The sequence below is a fragment of the Conger conger genome, chromosome 17, assembly GCF_963514075.1.
Source record: "Conger conger chromosome 17, fConCon1.1, whole genome shotgun sequence".
Taxonomy (NCBI): Eukaryota; Metazoa; Chordata; class Actinopteri; order Anguilliformes; family Congridae; genus Conger; species Conger conger.
In genome coordinates this window covers 4209633-4228580 of record NC_083776.1, presented here as the reverse complement: position 1 = coordinate 4228580, position 18948 = coordinate 4209633, and the positions used below count along the sequence as shown (strand labels likewise).

The 18948-nt window shown below is 41.9% G+C and overlaps 2 protein-coding genes across 3 annotated transcripts in view; both read right to left on the bottom strand.

The window, feature by feature from the left end:
- LOC133116552 (serine/threonine-protein kinase tousled-like 1-B) overlaps window positions 1-9489 on the bottom strand; it is a 28877-nt gene extending 19388 nt beyond the window's left edge. The window contains exons 1-5 of one of the 2 annotated variants that reach the window (XM_061226222.1): window positions 9125-9489; window positions 5495-5616; window positions 3952-4023; window positions 1324-1399; window positions 507-550 (exon numbers count right to left, since the gene is read on the bottom strand). In XM_061226222.1, the coding sequence (XP_061082206.1) occupies window positions 507-550; window positions 1324-1399; window positions 3952-4023; window positions 5495-5616; window positions 9125-9248 (438 nt within the window). In that variant the 5' untranslated portion in view covers window positions 9249-9489. The remainder of the gene's footprint in view (window positions 1-506; window positions 551-1323; window positions 1400-3951; window positions 4024-5494; window positions 5617-9124) is intronic. The other variant, XM_061226223.1, reaches the window with a different exon arrangement.
- Window positions 9490-9915: 426 nt separating this feature from the next.
- Window positions 9916-18307, bottom strand: LOC133116971 (ICOS ligand-like). The gene is made up of 6 exons (XM_061227010.1): window positions 18201-18307; window positions 17346-17475; window positions 14134-14466; window positions 13373-13657; window positions 12774-12932; window positions 9916-12184 (listed from the first exon to the last, which is right to left on the bottom strand). Exons 2-6 carry the CDS (start codon window positions 17392-17394, stop codon window positions 12102-12104), a joined length of 909 nt encoding a protein of 302 aa, XP_061082994.1. The 5' UTR covers window positions 17395-17475; window positions 18201-18307; the 3' UTR covers window positions 9916-12101.
- Between the last annotated feature and the right edge of the window lie 641 nt (window positions 18308-18948).

Below are 18948 nucleotides of genomic sequence, written 5' to 3'. Positions count from 1 at the left end.
TGCCATTTTTTTTTTTTTAAACCTTTACTTTTACTGTGTACAGTATTTCGGTCTGGTTGTTCATTAATGTGCTTTATAAAGTAAAACTTAACGAGTTCTATAAAGGACAAAATAGGACTACCCTACGGAGACAAGCCAAGTGCCAACTGCGAGCTGGAGCCACAGCCAGAACTGACATGGATTTCTACATTATCGGCATTTGGCAGACGCTCGTACAGTTGATTAGACTAAGTACGAGACAATCCTCCCCTGGAGCAATGCAAAGGGGGGCCTTGCTTGAGGGCCCAACGGCTGTGCGGATCTTATCGCGGCTACACTGGGGATCGAACCGCCGACCTTGCGTGTCCCAGTCATGTACCTTAACCACTACGCTACAGGCCGCCCTGTCTAGCCTTGACTGCGGTAAGCATACAGGATCAGAACAATTTATAACAATCATAACAATCTAGGCCTACTACAGCCTCCCATCTCTGTGTTTTGAGTGCAGAAACAGGCATCTTACTTACATCAAAGTAATCACTAATTTTGGGTCCCCGTACAACGGTTTTCCCTGTGGACAGAAAAGGGGTAGAAGAGTTAGCAAAGAATACATGATATGACTGACAGAGCTGCGGTGTGCTGTGCTAGCAAAACATGGAGCTGCGCTAGCATAGCCCCAAACTGTGCTAGGAAAGCACCACGCTTTCTCTTTGCTATTGCTAGTGTAGAGCCCAGCTGTGCAAGCGTAGCCCCAAACTGTGTTCATGTAGACCTGTGCTTCGCTAGTGCAGCACCGAGCTGTGCTAGCATAGAGCCGCACTGTGCCATCTTAGAGCACTGCTGGTGTAGCACCACGCTGTGCTAACATAGTGTGGAGTTGCGCTAGCGTAGCTTGGAGTTGCGCTAGCGTAGCTTGGAGTTGCGCTAGCGTAGCTTGGAGTTGCGCTAGCGTAGCTTGGAGTTGCGCTAGCGTAGCTTGGAGTTGCGCTAGCGTAGCTTGAAGTTGCGCTAGCGTAGCTTGGAGTTGCGCTAGCGTAGCTTGGAGTTGCGCTAGCGTAGCATGGAGTTGCGCTAGCGTAGCTTGGAGTTGCGCTAGCGTAGCTTGGAGTTGCGCTAGCGTAGCTTGGAGTTGCACTAGCGTAGCTTGGAGCTGTGCTAGCGTAGCATGTTGCTGCACTAGCGTAGCGTGTTGCTGCACTAGCACAGAGCCACACTGCGCTAGCACAGAGCCACACTGCGCTAGCACAGAGCCACACTGCGCTAGCACAGAGCCACACTGCGCTAGCACGGAGCCACACTGCGCTAGCACGGAGCCACACTGCGCTAGCACGGAGCTAACCTCACCTTGGCTGCTCTCGGACTGATTCTCCGCTTTCCTCTTCCTCCCTCGTGAAGAATCTGAGTGCTTCTTCTCAGGGGTCTGGGTGAAAGGTTACACAAATGTGAATTAATAATAATCTGGATGAAGGTATCCCCAGGTCGTCGAACCTCGTTCCGAAAAACGGCTGACGTGGGCGCGGGTTTTTGTTTCCAACCCAGCGCCATGACGACCGGATTCACTAATCAACTAATCACGTAGTGTCAGGTGTCTTCGTGCTGGTCTCAGACAAAAACCTGCACTCACACCAGCTTTTTGGATACGAGTGGGCAATGCGTTTACACAGATGGCTTGACGCAAATCACACCCTTCCTTACCTCGGTGGTTAGAACAACCTTTTCCCCCCTCAACTGGCGTGAACAGTGGAATTCTGAACGCAACATTTAAAATGACCATAATCACAGTAACATCAGACACAACTGGAACCTCAGTTTAACCTCAAGTTCTCTGGAAAAGTCCGGACAGCGGAGGAAATGGAAACCTTCAGAAAAGCCCAGAACCTCCACATGGCCTGGGCCCAGTGAAACACAACCTGAACGGGAAGGCCAGCCAGTCAAAATCGTTTTTCCCTACAAATATAACCAAAAACTTTTAAAGTTCCACCGGCATTACAACTGACTGCTAATTGGTTCACGGTTTTTGTTTATATTTGAACAATGATAGCGGACAGTGAACGCAGGTGTACAGCATAGGCCGAACCCTGAACAAGCTGAACTTAACAACTCGACTTGTGCACCCAACTTCTCAGGCCAAACCGGTCGAACGGATTCTCCTCGATACTTCACCTGTTTAACAAACAAGATCATATTCGTGTCGGAATATTAATGTCGTCACAGTGAATTTGGAAAGAGACGTGTCACTTTGGGCATAATCTGCAAAGCTCTCAGGCTCTCAGCTCGCAGGCAAGCATCCGCACACAGCGGAGACTATCCTTTTTATTACTGGTCAGAACACATGATCTGGCCACTGGTGACGCAGACCAAAGATGCCTGATTAATTCAGCCAAAGCATCTCATTTTTACATGAACATCATTTCATAACTACTACAGGGTGGGGCCCGGCTTGAAGGTCATTATTGGTAAGCAAGGGTTGTTATTTTTAGGGGTGGACCTCTGAGTGCAGGCAACATAAGCAGCCTCTGAGGTCAGGGACCTGAATGAGCAACAGGCTACGAAGAAGATCCCCCCCCATCTCCAGCTCAATGTGACCTGCCCCCCACCCCACCCCACCCCCCCAATATAAGCCCTGAACAAACCGGACATTCATCTCACCCAGACAGCCGGTTTCCCAGAACCCGACAGAATTTTAAAAAGGTACGACCTGTACTACTTTTTAACAACTTAACGCAAGTCCAAGTCCGTATTCGGCCGAATTTACCAACACAATAAACATACGATACGCAACAACGCAGGGCCCGACTGGAGTGCTGTGAATTTTTCCTGAAATCAATACATGGCTGTCAGAGACGAGGGCGCTCGACTGCAGCCTGCAATCAGAAAAACACCGGGCAGGCAGACAGAGAGACAGAGGAGCAGCACAAACAACCGTGTGGTTAAACAGCCATTTTAAGGCTCTGCGCTGCAGCTAACATAACAAACGACCACGGCCTTTGGAGTTTGTCTTCCGCGTACGACATCGGGAATAAAATCGGGCTAGATCGTTTCCTCTGCAGCAGGATGCTAACCTTCATTTAAAGCCATAAACGTCCATCTTATCTGGGCCGTATACGGGGGGGAACTTCTCCTCGGGGCACGTGAAGTTAAAAGCCCTTAGCTCACACGCAGGATAATGTGGAGGAGCAGCCTGACCAGTGTGCATCCTACCTCTGCCAAACTACCTGCAGGCCAGCCACACACAGAGAGAAAAAAAAACAACACAAAGCCTTTCGCACTAAATACGCGGGAGGGAGGGGGACCAAGAGAAAGGAATAAAGAGACTCCACCCCGGGTCTCCCCACACACACACCCACACACACACACACACACACACACACACACACACACACACACACACGAAAATGCACACTCCACCCTGCGTGTCACCAGGCTGACACACACACTCCACCTGGTGGAAGCTGAGGTTGATTCCTGCACAGGCCGGGAGTAAACAGGCTGTGATACAAAATGGCTTCCGGGAGAGGCGGCAGCCGCCTCGGTTTTCGCGGCATCGCCGAGGCACCGGTAAACAGGTGCACGCTGCAGAGCACACAGCGTGACTGGGCTCGGTCTGACAGAGCATCTGGTCCCGACGTGCTGGGGCATCCACGCTGTGAATGGCAATGCCGGTCACCCCTTTTTCTCCTTTCTCCTCCTCCTCCTCCTCCTCTCCAGTAAAGACGCGAGAAGTGTTTGAAAGCGTCGTAGTTTCACCTCTTCTCAAATTCTGAGACGCAGCGAGCTCACGTTATGCTGCTATGCGTTTAACACCCAATCACTCGCCTGTCTGACTGATTCTGAACAGGGAAGGGATTTCTCTCAGGCGTGTAGCGTATTGGCGAATTGTAGCAATCATCCAACCTGATTCCTAATCGTCATAGTGGAATAAAAATGAGAAGAATAAACAACAAAAAAAAACAACAACAAAAAAAAACATACCTCCGATTCCTTGTCACTTGAGGAACCAAGACTTCCAAAACTGTGGTTCGAACATTCGTTGTTTGTCAGGCCCTAGAGCAAGAAAAATGTATGGATTCAAGCAAGATCTGGTCGGTTGGCAGGTCAATGAGCAATGTTTCACAAATAACAAGTATAGCCATTGTGTCCACAAAAATAACAATACTGGCAATGAGCCCGCTTCATTTTCCACATGAAGTAAATAATGAGAATTATGTGAGCAATCACTATGATCATAATCCCCATTATGGACTAAGGTGCCCTATAGAAAACCCATAGAAAGGCCTAGGAATGACAATGCATTACAACTGACATGTGTCTGGAAAAACGGTCACATGATCATAGGCAACGCTGGCATCGCATCTGACTGCCAAGGGAAATATAACACGCAGGTTGCATCCGCCCATAAGGGGTTAACGACCATATATAGACTAAACAAAAGCAACAAATGAATAAAAGATTATACTGAAAGCACATCCAATGTTACAACATACTGCCATTGCAAAAAAATATAAATACACCAAATACACACTTCAAGCATATCCAGTGCCCTGAAGTGGCTGCAACAGTCCTGATCCTTCACTGTATCAATACCTAGTCCGGCGTTGTTTCAGAGTGAATTCTTTATGGATCACACGATTACTGTAACAATGTGTAATGAAATCATATACTGTAGAGAAATATCGACCGAGTGCCCGTTCCGCCACCCACTGACGGTCCACGGGCTTGTGAAAAGCGCCTTGAAGCCCGGGAAGTCTACCGGCACCGCCATGTTGTACAGTGTGGAGCCAGAGACCCAGTAGGGAAGCTGAGTGACGTAGTCGGTCTCCGATTCGTCCACTGAGTATTACTATAGTCCTAATAACACAACTAAAAAATGTGGGCACCCCCTGGTTAAAAAGCCTTTTACAATTAATATCCAAGTGAACAGAAGTAAACCGGAGCTCTAAATGGTACAACATTAAACATGACACATTTATTCACATTTTACACCAAGATTACTTTTTAATTTTTAATTTAAAAAAGGCTCTGTGCAAAAGCTGGGTCTGGGCCTTAGTAATCGCCTTTTTAAAAAGTAACAGAATAATCCAAAAAAGTTCCCAAACTTTTGCATAGGGCCCTTTTCCTTTAAAAAAAAAACAAAATAAAACTTTATAAACAGTAAAATATTTAAATAAAAGCAATCTTGCTTTAAAATTCGCAGAAAGGTTTCATGTTTAACTCGGTGCCACTTACAGTACAGATTCATTGTAACAGACATTCAAACCAGGGGTGCCCAAATCTTTTCACCCCACTGTGAAGAAAATCGGCACACGGGGAGGTGTTAGACGAAGAAAAAATACAGACTGATCGAGAAAACGATTGGCGGACGTATTTTGACCGCAATTGTGCCTTCACATTGAAAACGGGTCTGAATGAGCCAAACTGGAGCTGACCGCAGTGGAAACGAGCTTGAGAAGGGAAGCCCGGTTTGGGCCTGACTGAAATAAGGGAGAGCCACAGCCCCGTTGCTGGGGGGACTCACCTTGGTGCCCCCCCCGCTGGTGCTGCCCGTGCTCCCCGTGCTCCCACTCACCCCCCCCATGAAGCGCGCCTCCAGCAGCTCCTGCCGCCGAGGGTCCAGGCTGTGCAGCTCCTCCATACCACCTGCAAAACACACAATATACACTATACACACCTGCAAAACACACAATATACACTATACACACCTGCAAAACACACAATATACACTATACACACCTGCAAAACACACTAATACACCTGCAAAACACACAATATACACTATACACACCTGCAAAACACACAATATACACTATACACACCTGCAAAACACACTATACACACCTGCAAAACACACTATACACCTGCAAAACACACTATATACACCTGCAAAACACACAATATACACCTGCAAAACACACTAATACACCTGCAAAACACACTATATACACTATACACACCTGCAAAACACTCTACACACCTGCAAAACACACTATATACACTATACACACCTGCAAAACACACTATATACACTATACACACCTGCAAAACACACAATATACACCTGCAAAACACAGAATATACACTATATACACCTGCAAAAGACACACTATAGACACCTGCAGCACACTACACGATATACACTATACACAAAGCATAAACACCTACAGAACACACAATATACTATATGCACATAAATACAAACAGCATGTACACTGATAGAACACACACTATATAAACAGTACACACCTGACACCAGGCTAATATTTTTAAAAACTCAAGGAGCAATTTATGTTTTAATTCATGTTGAGCAAGCGAACTGGAATGTGATGTCATGTTTATCACTTTTCATTGAAATTCAGCAGTTTCTCTTTGAATCTCACAATGCAATACGAGCAATGGCTGTCTAAATATTACGATCAATACACAACATGCCAGACAATGAAAGACAACTGGCTCAAAGAAACAGGAGTAATTATTTTGTTGTGGTTGAAGCCTGGGTTATTGCCTGTGGAAAAAATCCTCTGAATATCCATGTTTATAGAACGCAGTGCACATTTTCTTCCACGTTTGGCTCCTTTTAAAAAATGCAGAATCCTGCAATAATGTGAGCACTGATACGCACCTGCAAAATACCCACTATAGACATCTGCAAAACACCCACAATACACCCACTATACACACCTGCAGCACATTATATACACCGGCAAAACACCCACAACACACACACCTGCAACATAGACTGTACTCCAAAAACACCAGTAACACAATACACACATACCTGCAACACACACAAGACACAATACATAACACCCTGCTGTCTCACACACCACTAGATCGTGATAAATCATAACAATATTAATGCAGTATGTCGGCTTTCTTTGTCCATCATTGTTTTTCTGTAACGGTGCTCGATGTCACAGTGCACCTCCAAACCTGCAAGAGGCCATGTGAAATGCTTCCAGCAATGACATTACTCATGTCGACTGGTTGTCCATATGATAACCAACCAGCAGCGCAGCCTTGCAGCTTCCGTGTGATCACGAAGCTACGTCACATGATCACACAAAATCTGCATGCCCTTGCTGCTGGTTGGCTGTCATATCAACAGTGAGGGTTATATGTTTTCGAAACATATTAAACTCTTTTAAGATTTAGACTAAAAACAATACACTGCTTAAATTGGGGGGGGGGGGGGGGGGGGCACCAGTACAGTATTACCAGTAGACTATGCGTGAGGACTGAAACAGGAAGCATTCACAAGATTAAAGCTATCACAGCATCGCTTTGCATTGCCTTCCTAGTCCCTCAAAAAATTAACAAAATGGCAGAGCTTGTGTGTGTGTGTGTGTGTGTGTGTGTGTGTCCTGGCAGTTATGAAATTGATGCACTAGAAGCAGTGGCCCCCCTTGAACTCCTGATTCCATTTTTGCTGTAAGCAGCTCAAAATGGTCGAATGTCCACCTGTTTGGGACAGACACTTGAACTGTGTGACATGCCATGCTTAGGTGCAATATTATGCAATATGAACACAGGCCTAATTTCCCTTGCTAGAAACCGCATGAACTTTCATCCAAGACCAGCAGAAAGCTACAGACAAGCAGCGTATTTACTTAAGATAACCGTCTGCAAGAATGATCTTGCAAACATGAGTATGGCAAGAGATGCATTTAAAATCCAGTTAATTTTGCTTTTTGGCTCATACAATCGGGAAATAATGTAATGCAATCAGGTAAACCGAATATCCATCATGTTTTTGGTACATACAATGTGAAATGTGACCCGTGATATTCAAATCCAAATGACAAAAACTAGGCAGGTGCCATATTAAATCGTGAATCACCCTTATAGCATCAATGTCAGTTGACCCATCTTGTAACAGTTTAAAGCCGACCTAGTGGCCTAACCAACACGGAAAAACACATTGTTCAACATGCGACATTGAAACAAATCGGGTTGGCTGCTTGGAAAAACTTGTTAATGCAATATATAAAAGTTCTCTAAACAACTCGCTGCAGACATTCGCTTGATCATTCTCGCGTTAGCCTAGCTGCCCTAGTGTTCTACAAAATAGCCAACTTACTATAGTTAGCTTTAGCTAGCAAGATAAAGCTAGCAATTGCGCTAACGTCAATTAGTCAACTTTCTGAATCCGTAACCGAACGCTCCCCAAAATAAATCAAATGCAAAAAAAACATTGCTAGTTAGCTGGAAACGCTAACACTGCAATGGTCTGCAATAGCTTAGCAAACACTTGCTATGCATTTCTCAGCTAACATGTAACTAGTATGCTAGCTATGTAGGCTAACGATACCAGGTAAATATCCATTCCTGAGGTTATTGATGTAGCTAGCCAAGTTAGCTCGCTAGTCAAAATTTTACACAGCGACAACACCTACGGTTAATTGGCCAACTATCCATCGAAGATTGATTGGCTACACGGGCATGAAAACCAACACCGTAGCGCTCTGTGGTCAGTAAATTTAGCAGGAAAATGCAATAAAACACCAAGTGCCCAAGACAAGAGCAAAGGAAGTTGCTAACGTCAGCTAGCAAGTTACCGTTATACGTCGTTAGCAAAATCACCGGGTCCTCCATGATGTCAAACGTCCCGACTCAACCTTTTTTTTTTTTTCTTTTTTTCCCCACAACTATACAACTTATTTTAGATGGGCAGCAAATTTAAAACAAGAAATCACCTCTTTTTTCAAACTGGTTTCTACCACGCTAACTAGCCAACGTTACCCAAGTTACCATTAGTCTAACGTTAATATAAACGAAAAACAATTTGGTCACTTCGTCATCTAGCTAGCAAACGAGTAGCCTGGATACCTGCAATGTAGCCGGTGTGTACATAAATGCAACATACTACAAAACAGTTTTAGTCATTGCACGCCTCCTTTGGATTTTTTCTTGACTCCATTATTTCCTTGAAATGTTCTTGGACAGGTAGCATGCCTGTGATGAACCCCATGAGTTATAAACCCACCTCTGGCTGCACAAGGAGCATGTTAGTTTGCATTAGCTAGCATCAACTAGTTAGCTGCTAACATGGCCTCAGCGAACCTCCATTGGGATTTCCCGGCAGCGTATTCATCGCACAAAAAACAGTTCGCAATTCATAAAGAGCAGATGCCTTATACTTTCACATTACCTTCCTTGGCCTTCACGGGTACCGTGATATTTTGCTGAGAAATTAAACCCGATGTTGGGGACGTGGATAACTGGGACCAAGATGGCGTCCCCTCCAAACTTCCACTGTTACTTTGGACACTCATCAAGCTACTTTTCAACGAGAGAAAGCAAATAGACGCGGGCGTCAATAATCGTGAAATCCTGTCATTTTCGAAACTTGAAAACCTCTAGCGTCAGTCAATCCATCGGGCACTGTCCGGGCCAAGCCTGAAATATTAACATTTTTAACACAAACCCCTGCAGTGCGTCTGGAGTGGCCTGTGAATCTAACCTTTCCATAGGCGTCAATACTATCGCGAGGCTCCTACACCTCCCACAAGAACAGCACTGGTGACAATGACGAAACAGAAAAAGGCCACCCCCCAAAAAAAAGAGTATTATTATACTGATGACTATTTCCACACGTCTTCATCGTGCATTTATAGCATCATTAATTGTGTCATGTTATGTTAGTATTTGATTTGCGTACGCATATAAATTGTCAATCAAATATAACTTATCCAATTCCAACGTTTCTGCGTAATTTCGAGACATGCAACCTATTTTCTCCCACGAATGATACACAATAATGTATTACTAGTAAACACATGTATTATTATAACTGCATGCAGGTGATTGTTTTGTTCAAAGTGTTCTGTAATGCAATTATTACATTGTGCCTGTATAGATGGGATGTCGCATGTTATCAGTCCTTAGATTGACATATTAGACATATTCATATCCACATTTATTTTCTATTTCTTTGAAGTTTTTTTACATTGTCATTTGACATAGGACTGAAAATGGCTTGTATAATCGCCAAACAGAAGCACAGAATGTCATATTATCTTTATATAAATTAGTCAGCTATCAGCTCATACATGTAAGTAATGTGGGATAAATACAATAACAATAGGATGTAAAAGAATCAGAAGACCAGATTCATATCATAATGTATTATTATTATTATTATTATTATTATTATTATTATTATTATTATTACAATTATTATGTTTTAATAAAATATCACAATTAAAGGGAAAGGTCAGCAGAACACAGCAGATGTCACATTGCACATGATGTTGTTGATCCGTAGAAAATTCATACCAATGTTCTTTCTGCGTCACAATTTTCTTCAGTGATTAGCTATTAAATTTACTCTACTCCATTCAAAAGCAAATAATGACGACATTTACATCTGTGAATTCAATACAGGAACATTGTTTCTAAACAGTTTGAAGATTTTATGTTAACAAAAAATACTACAAATTTTAATTCAATCACATTCATTAGTGCCCAAAAACACATTTACATAAAAACATTTTAATGAACCCTCAGGGAAAGATCCTAGCTTGAGATTAAAATACATAAAATAATGTGTAACTAATGCTCTTTTTGGAAAATATTGCATAAAATGTAAAAGTCACATACACAATAATGACCCATACACATCTGCACACACACACACACACACACACACATATAAATATATCACATACACTCACTGAACACTTTATTAGGAACACCTATACACCTACTTATTACCTACACCGGTGACTTTGACTGTGAAATGATTGTTGGTGACAGACATGGTGGTTTGAGTACATCAGAAACTGCTGATCTCCTGGGACTTTCACATACAACAGTCTCTAGAGTTTGCAGAGAATGGTGTGAAAAACAAGAAATATCCAGTCAGCAGCAGTTATGTGAGCAGAAACGCGTTGTTAATGAGAGAGTTCAGTAGAGAAGGGCCAGACTGATCGAAGCTGACAGGAAGGTGACAGTAACGCAAATAACCACACATTACAGCAGTGGTATGCAGAAGAGCATCTCTGAACACACAACGCATCATAACTGTAAGTGGATAGGCCACAGCAGCAGAAGACTTAATAAGACTAAAAAATAATTTGAATAAATACATAATAAAATGCACACCGAGTGTATGTATATACCAGCAATTATTTTATAATTGAACTCAGTCATGCCTTGTAGCTGAATATGATCACGTGTGCATTTGGAGGACCTAACTTAATTATGTTCAGTGCAACTTAGTGCGGCCCACTCATGTCAGAGTTGTGCCGGTGCATGCTGTCTGTCAAGTTAAAATACTCATGATGCACTCAAGTCTATTGTCGTTGAGAGTGCATAAAAAGCCTCAAGTCAGGAATGGAACATTATTGTGGGTGCTTAGCATTAATATGAATGGAAAACTATGCTTGGCAAAAGCAGCCAGGACGGAGCACACCCACAGATGTGTAATTCCGAAGAATGTGTTCAATACTAGATCATATCTGCCCATATATCTTCATCTGTTGTGTGCGTCTTGGTGTAGTTTGAAACAGAAATATAAAGTGCCAGAAGTTCCCATGAATTTTGATAAGAGGAGCCATTTTTGCATTGAGAAGTACTTTCAAATAGTCCTCTCAAATACAAGTGAATTACTCTGCAAACTTTTCAAATAATTACTTAAAAATTCTGAAATAAAATACTATTCATTTGAAAATTCTCAATTTCAAATACTCAGTTTTTTGTTTTTTTCCATTGCATTTATTCTCAAGGACATTCTAGTACTTTTATATTTCCCCTGATCTATCTTCCCCAATGTCTGCCCTGTGCATGACTTGTCTCCTGGAGGAAGGGTATTTGGCAACTACTATTCTGCCATTTCTGAACACTGGACACATAGCTGAAGTCCACTAAACTGATATCTAATACCATTCTTTCTATGACTCCGAAACTGAGTAAATATTTTTAAAGACCGTAGTCATTCCTAAGAGTTTTTGAAAAGGATCTTGTTCAACAATGACAGGCGGCCTTCAAAAGGTTTTAACAAACCGTGTAGATAAATATTACATGTAAAAGGACTACATGGAACAAGCGGCTGTTTCAAACGTTTATATTTGAGACGCGGGTCCTGTTTCATACTCCCCTGTCTGTTGTTCGGCCGCTGGATGCGGCTAAACGGTCGTCTCAGTCAGAGAGTTCAGATGCTCCAGAATGACACGTTCTTTCTGGTCGGCAATGCTGCTGTCTTCACTCTCTACAGGAACACACACATTCCAGGCCTCGTTCAAGCACCCAACGACAGATTGTGCTTTTATATTGTGGTAAAATTTGGAAAAACAACACAGAAGATCCCTGAAAAGTTTCAACAAAAACACTTTACAAACCAAAGCATCCGATCACACAAGAGAGTTATTTTCGTTTCACGGAAAAAAGTATCTTTTAAAATGAACAGTTTTGCAGGCCCTTTGCAGGTGTTTAAAGGGTTACATTTCAAATATTTATTTGACCCAAGTTTGATACATGCACACATGCTTGACAACTTTTATTTACAATGGGATCACGTGCACCAGGACTACTGAACATGAGACCTGCAAACCAGGTTTTTTCAGCTTCTTAACAAACTGATAAAAACTGAACTGGTTCAGCCAAAGCAGCAATGAACAGGATGCAGCAATGAGGTAGAAAGTCTGAAAAGCATGTTGTCAGCTAAATGCTGTAAACAAACTCTAACCTCAGCGTCAGGCTTTGGCCCTCCTTTGGCGATGAAATGCGCATGCAGTGTTTTCACGATTGTAATTTGATGGCGATGATGAGTGTATGCTGGTTCACGCGGGATCACGTACCCTGAGGTTTTTGCGGGTTGTGCCTGCGATCGTAGTCCTGCTTGATCTGGTACCCCACGACGGAAACCACCAGTGCTACCACCAGCACACACAAGGCGGTGGTGAACATCCACATGGCCTCGGAAGCCCGACCCACCATCGGACTTGCCTCGACTCCGACTGAACCAAGACACGACACACGGAGCGACTGCTGAACTCAGTGAACACAAGCGTAGCCCTGCTCACAAGCCTGTCTCTGACACATTAATGCAGCTTTCAGAAATCACAAGCAGAAATGTATCTTAAAGCATTTGCTTTAGCTACTGTACAATTGCATGTGTGCTGTCTTGATAATCAGTAATCAAAAACAGTAAATATTACATGATGACATTATTGGCATTTGGCAGACGCTCTTATCCAGAACGAAGTACAGTTGATCAGACTAAGCAGGAGACAATCCTCCCCTGGAGCAATGCAGGGTTAAGGGCCTTGCTCAAGGGCCCAACGGCTGTGCGGATCTTATTGTGGCTACACTGGGATTCGGACCCCCAACCTTGCCTGTCCCAGTCATTTACCTTAACCTATGCTATGGAGCATAATGTACATGCACTTGCACTCACATGTGAATGATGTCAGATTCTCACTGAGAAGGCGGTTTTCCATCAGACAGGACACAGTCATGTCATGCGTGACGTTTACTGACAGAATGCTGGTGATGTTGTAGAGTTCAGAGTCAGGGAGCAGGGTGCTGTAGGTGCGCACTGTGTCCACCAGGGGGTGCTCTGTGTCATCGATGAACCAGTGGACCCTGGGTTTGGGGAAGCCCCCCCTGGAGTGACAGATAAACTGAACCTCCTCCCCCTCCGCCCCCCCCTGCCTCAGGACCACGGGATGGGTGAAGTGAGCTGGGGAGGGAGGCAAGACCAGATTTTTTAACTTTACCATTAACCTTCTTTTATTTTTCTCACTTTCAGAGTACATCTTTCTTTGGAAGAAATCAGTGACCTTTCGCTGCTATCACTTATCACCCGTACACACATTTTATTTGATGGTTCCTGTTAAATATTGAGCCAGGATTTTACAACAAATCCCAAGTAGCTTGAAATTTATTTGAGGATTACTGATTAAGATTCGACAAGGACACTTCGACAAAGACACTTGAAATTAGTTTGAGCGGATTAAACCGGGATTTCACAATAAACCCCAAGAAATCTGATATGCATTTGAGGCTTTCTGTTAAAGACTATGCCAGATTTTTTTTTTTTTATACCCCAACAAACTGCTCTGGTTAATACAGCAAGAACACAACAGGTGAGTTGCTTTTAAAGAGGGCCCCAAGTATGTTTAAGGTCAATGAACAGCCGACAATTCAGAGGCTCACCTGCAGCACTGAGACACACCGTACACAGGTGGGCGCTGGACTTCACACCTGGGCGGGTGAGATAGCAGTCGTAGCTCTGTGAATCTCGTACGGTGACGTCGGAAACGAGCAGGGAGACATTACCGTTCCGAATCACATCTGTCACGAGCCGCGTCCCGTTTCTGAGCGACACGGACCGCGCCACTTCCCCATCCTTTCCCAGCGCTGACGTGTGCACAAGTTCACTTCCTGTCCTCCATTCCACGGAGACGTCCCCGCTGTCCAGACCGAACGTGCCATTGTAGACGCACGGCAGGACGGCCGATTCTCCGACCATCCCAATAACGCACGCGTCTGCGAACGAACAAGCGGAATTTGGGCTTCACTTTGACACAATTCTTTGCCAACTAAAATGATGTCATGAAAATCGTGTTGAAATAGTTACATTAAATATATAAACATTTCCATTTTTATACATTACCAACTGCAAGATAGATAATTTGTACTACATTATGGTATCTTAATTTGCATTAGGAAATGGTACATTCAGTCAAGATGCTTTCATGATTAGGACATTAGAACAGAAGAGTATATATCAAAGAGAGAAATCCTTCAGTCCATCGAGGTTCATTAATTACTTACAGCCTATAACATAACTGTCCAATCTTATCCAAAGGGCTGACTTGGGTGCAGGATTTTGTTTTAGCCCAGCACTATGACTGATTCTACAAGTCTTGATTGAAGACCAATATTAGTTCAATAGTCAAATCAGGTGTTACATCGTTAGCCTCCACATGCAAAACATTCAAATTTTCCTACAGTAATTGAATTTCATGTCCAAGGCTTCCACCCACTTCGGTATTTTATTTAAATCTTCTTGTACAAGTTTTAAAATGCTTCATATAAAAAGTATATTTGATTTGCGGCTACATTTTATTCTCTTCGTTCATAATGTTTATTAGTTCTGAACACCGTCCAGAATACCAGTGACACTGCTTTCCAAATATATGCCACCCAAGCTCATGTTCTAACCTCAGCTGACTGTCAGAAGCCATAAAATAATTTACAGCCACCTTCAGTGGGAGGTGACCCGACATTCAACAGGGAGAATGTGCAAGTTCTGAGCTCCATTTTAATTCTCAAACACAGGAAATATTCAACTCTTAAGATGAAAGCAACCAAAATAATACTTTTTTTTCCTCAAAGTTTACCTTTATTTCACGACAAAATAAATGCCACAAATATACCCGTCTGCAATTCAATTGACACATTTTCCACTCATTTCAAGTGTGAGACAGTCAGTTAAACGTTTCCCAGTGGATTTTTACGTATGCTTTGGTTCATTACCGGTGGTTTTATCATTAATTAAATTGTCAATAATGAGCAAGAAAGTATTATAAACTAAACAGTTCCGACCAATCGAGAGTTGTGTAATTAAACGTATGTAATAGGCCTACTTATGTTGCTATAGATTACATGCAATTACTCCATATAGCCTATGCATTATAATATACATTTTTACAGATGTATGTGTATGTATGTATGTATGTATATATGTAGGTTCTATGCATGTCTTAGGCACTCTAGACTTCATTATATATATTATTTTTGTGTGTGTGTGTGTGTGTGTGATAGTATAAAAGAACACATTAGAGATTTCCAAATATTCATTTTCCGAAAAAAGATTTTATTTTACAGAGACATTTTTGTATTTCATTAAAAAAAGTAACATATTACTGTAAGCAATTGACTACTTTTTACATAAAAACTTGATCAAGGCTGTCTGAGATCAGAAGCAAGGAGCCAACCAAAGTCTGCAGAAGAACTGTGGCAAGTTCTCCAACATGCTTGGAACAACCTCCCTGTTGGAACCTCCCTCTCTTATAGAACTGCAGGACAGCGTTGGCTATCTCAGAGAAGTGATGCAGTTTTAACGGCGAAGGATGGTCACAAAAAATATTGATTTGATTCAATTTTTAACTATTCTACCAAATTACTAAAATGTAATGTAAAATGTATAGTATGTTTATTTAGGACCTTTCATTGATTATTTTTGAAAGAATTGTATCTGCACAGAATGTTATACAGGTGCCTAAGACTTTTGCACAATACTGTATATAGATATTTTAGATATACAGTATGTAGGTAAACAAATGTACATCATTGTTTTGTTTATGCTTCAATATCTAGGTTTAATTATATTCAATGGCAATGTATAGTTGCTGTACATGTATATTATTTATGAAGAGATCTACTTATGTCGTTTTGGACATTTGAGAGTCCTGGTGTATATGTATATCCCTTTAAATGTTAAGTGTGTTGTCCTGTCACCTGATTTTTTGTCTTCAGTCAGTCCTATAAAAGAGCTGTGCTTGCTCGCTGAATTTTGGTTAAGGTGCATGACTGGGACACGCAAGGTTGGTGGCTCGATCCCCGGTATAGCCACAATAAGATCCGTGCAGCCGTTGGGCCCTTGAGCAAGGCCCTTAACCCTGCATTGCTCCAGGGGAGGATTGTCTCCTGCTTAGTCTAATCAACTGTACGTCGCTCTGGATAAGAGCGTCTGCCAAATGCTAATAATGTAATGTAATGTAATATTTACTGTTTTGTTTTCCGAATGATTACTGATTACCAAGACAGCACACATGCAATTGTACAGTAGCTAAAGCAAATACTTTAAGATGCATTTCTGCTTGTGATTTCTGAAAGCTGTGTCAGAGACATTGCCTGACCAAGGCATTCAGCCCAAACGTTGGTCAACAGAACACAGCAAGGAAAAATTTGAGTGTGCGCCTTTCTTATTTTTAAGATTTCATTGTCCAAACACCCCAGTCCTGTGAAAATCCCAATACTGAAGACTATAGAAGATGGCTGAACTGTAAATGGGAGGGTGCTAAAGGTACTAAGTAGGGGTGTGTAATTAAAGCACAAACAACGACTGTGACTCATATCATAATATCATAATACCAATAATGTGATGTGATATCACATTTGAAATAACACATCTATCAATATAATTTTCTCATTTCATTTTTTGAACATTCGGTCCAGCTCATTAACCTGTATGATGTATGTAGGGGTTGCACTATACTGTATATAATTAAGTGAGAGCACGACCAGGCATGCGTTTGCGTATAGAGAGAACAGAAGAAGCTTCGCGTAAATTAGAGCGTAACTTTTTTAGGTTAAGGCGCACGATGTACAACAACAACAACAACAACAACAAAACTTACCAAGTGACGTCATACTGAACAGGAATCCAGTGGTCCAAATTATTAACATTGTTATCAGCAAGGATCAGGAGGCCCGCACCTGGATGTCGCCCGGGGTAACGTGGTACAGGCGACAGCAGTAGGCTTCGTACTAAAATGTAGATGATAGTATTAATGGCCCGTGCCACCAGTCACACATTTCTTTGAACGATATATCACGGCCACAACCTTATTCCCCAATGGCTTAACTAAATGGGGTTCCGCTAACATGCCAGCTGCCGTTCAAATGTATTCTATAAACATGCAAACCATGTCGGGCGGTGACAATCTTACAAACAGGGGAAAACAGTCCTCTGTTTGAGATCTGAATGAATCTTGACGTGTCTGAGCGCGTCCTCCTCCTTTTGCAGGAATTGCACTAAAGTTGTTCCGAGTGAATGCTGATGGCTTTCGATTTATATTTATGGAGTTTTTTTTAAAGCGTCTTCAATATCACGAAGCTGCAGTTGAAATTAAGGCATCAAGAGGCGTTTAAATCAACAAAGTAGTACTCTTCATTGATTTAATAAAGATTATCCTGTTTGGATAGCAAGGTTTTAAATTAAACGGCTAACACAACGTTTTATCTGTTGAACATAATGTAGCCTATATTAATCATGATCATGTAATGTTCTCGCTGTCAATAGTAGCTGAAACTGTTCTGTAGGATATGGGAACTACAGTACATATTTCGTAGTTCATCCCAGTTTTCTGGTGTACTTCGCGCACACTAAGAACATTAAACTCAAACATTTCTCATTAACAGGTAAGTAACAAGCCAATACATTTGTTAATTAAGAGTGCAAGCAAATAATTTAGAAACAAAAAATGACTCACCCCACGCTATTTTTCAAACATATCTTCCTTCTGACGCAAACGTTAAAGAATAGAATTTGTGTCATAGACTGACTGGTTTGACTGCTTTTCCGCGAGGTAACAATAAGATAGCTGCTCCTAGCTTTAGGCCTTGTAAAAGACTAGCTCATTTTTCACCTTTTCAGAATAAGAGCCTGGCTGTTTGGCCTATTTGTACAGTTAATTCATTGGAACATGCATTTATTACACACAGTGCGCTCCAGAATTAATGGCACCCTTGATAATTATGCACAAAAATACTGTAAACTGAAAAATAATACAGCAGAGTCATAAGCTTTGTTTTTCAACATGTGTGAAGTTGATTTAATGATTAAATGGAATCAATCGAAGTCTTATTTATTTATTATATTTGTAATGTCTTTCCCCAAAAAACAGCTTGGCACTCCTGGCTTAACCCTCCTATATTATGTTAAGATTTTCTCAATGATTTTACATTTGGGGTGAAATTGAGCCAAAAGGTTGAAATAAACACAAACATATTGGAATAGAAAATGTTTCACACATAGTGTGTCGCCTTCTTATTGTCTCCTAAGGTCTGTGAGAAGCATCTCATTTTAGAGCCTAAGGAACAGTAAGTGAAATTTTGGTACATGTATGGGAAAATGCCACTCGAATTATTCACAAAGAAATCTGAGAAGAAAAAAAAAAAGATTGTATATTTTCTTACATTTTATACAGTTGCAGAGGGTGAACATAACACTGCATTTTT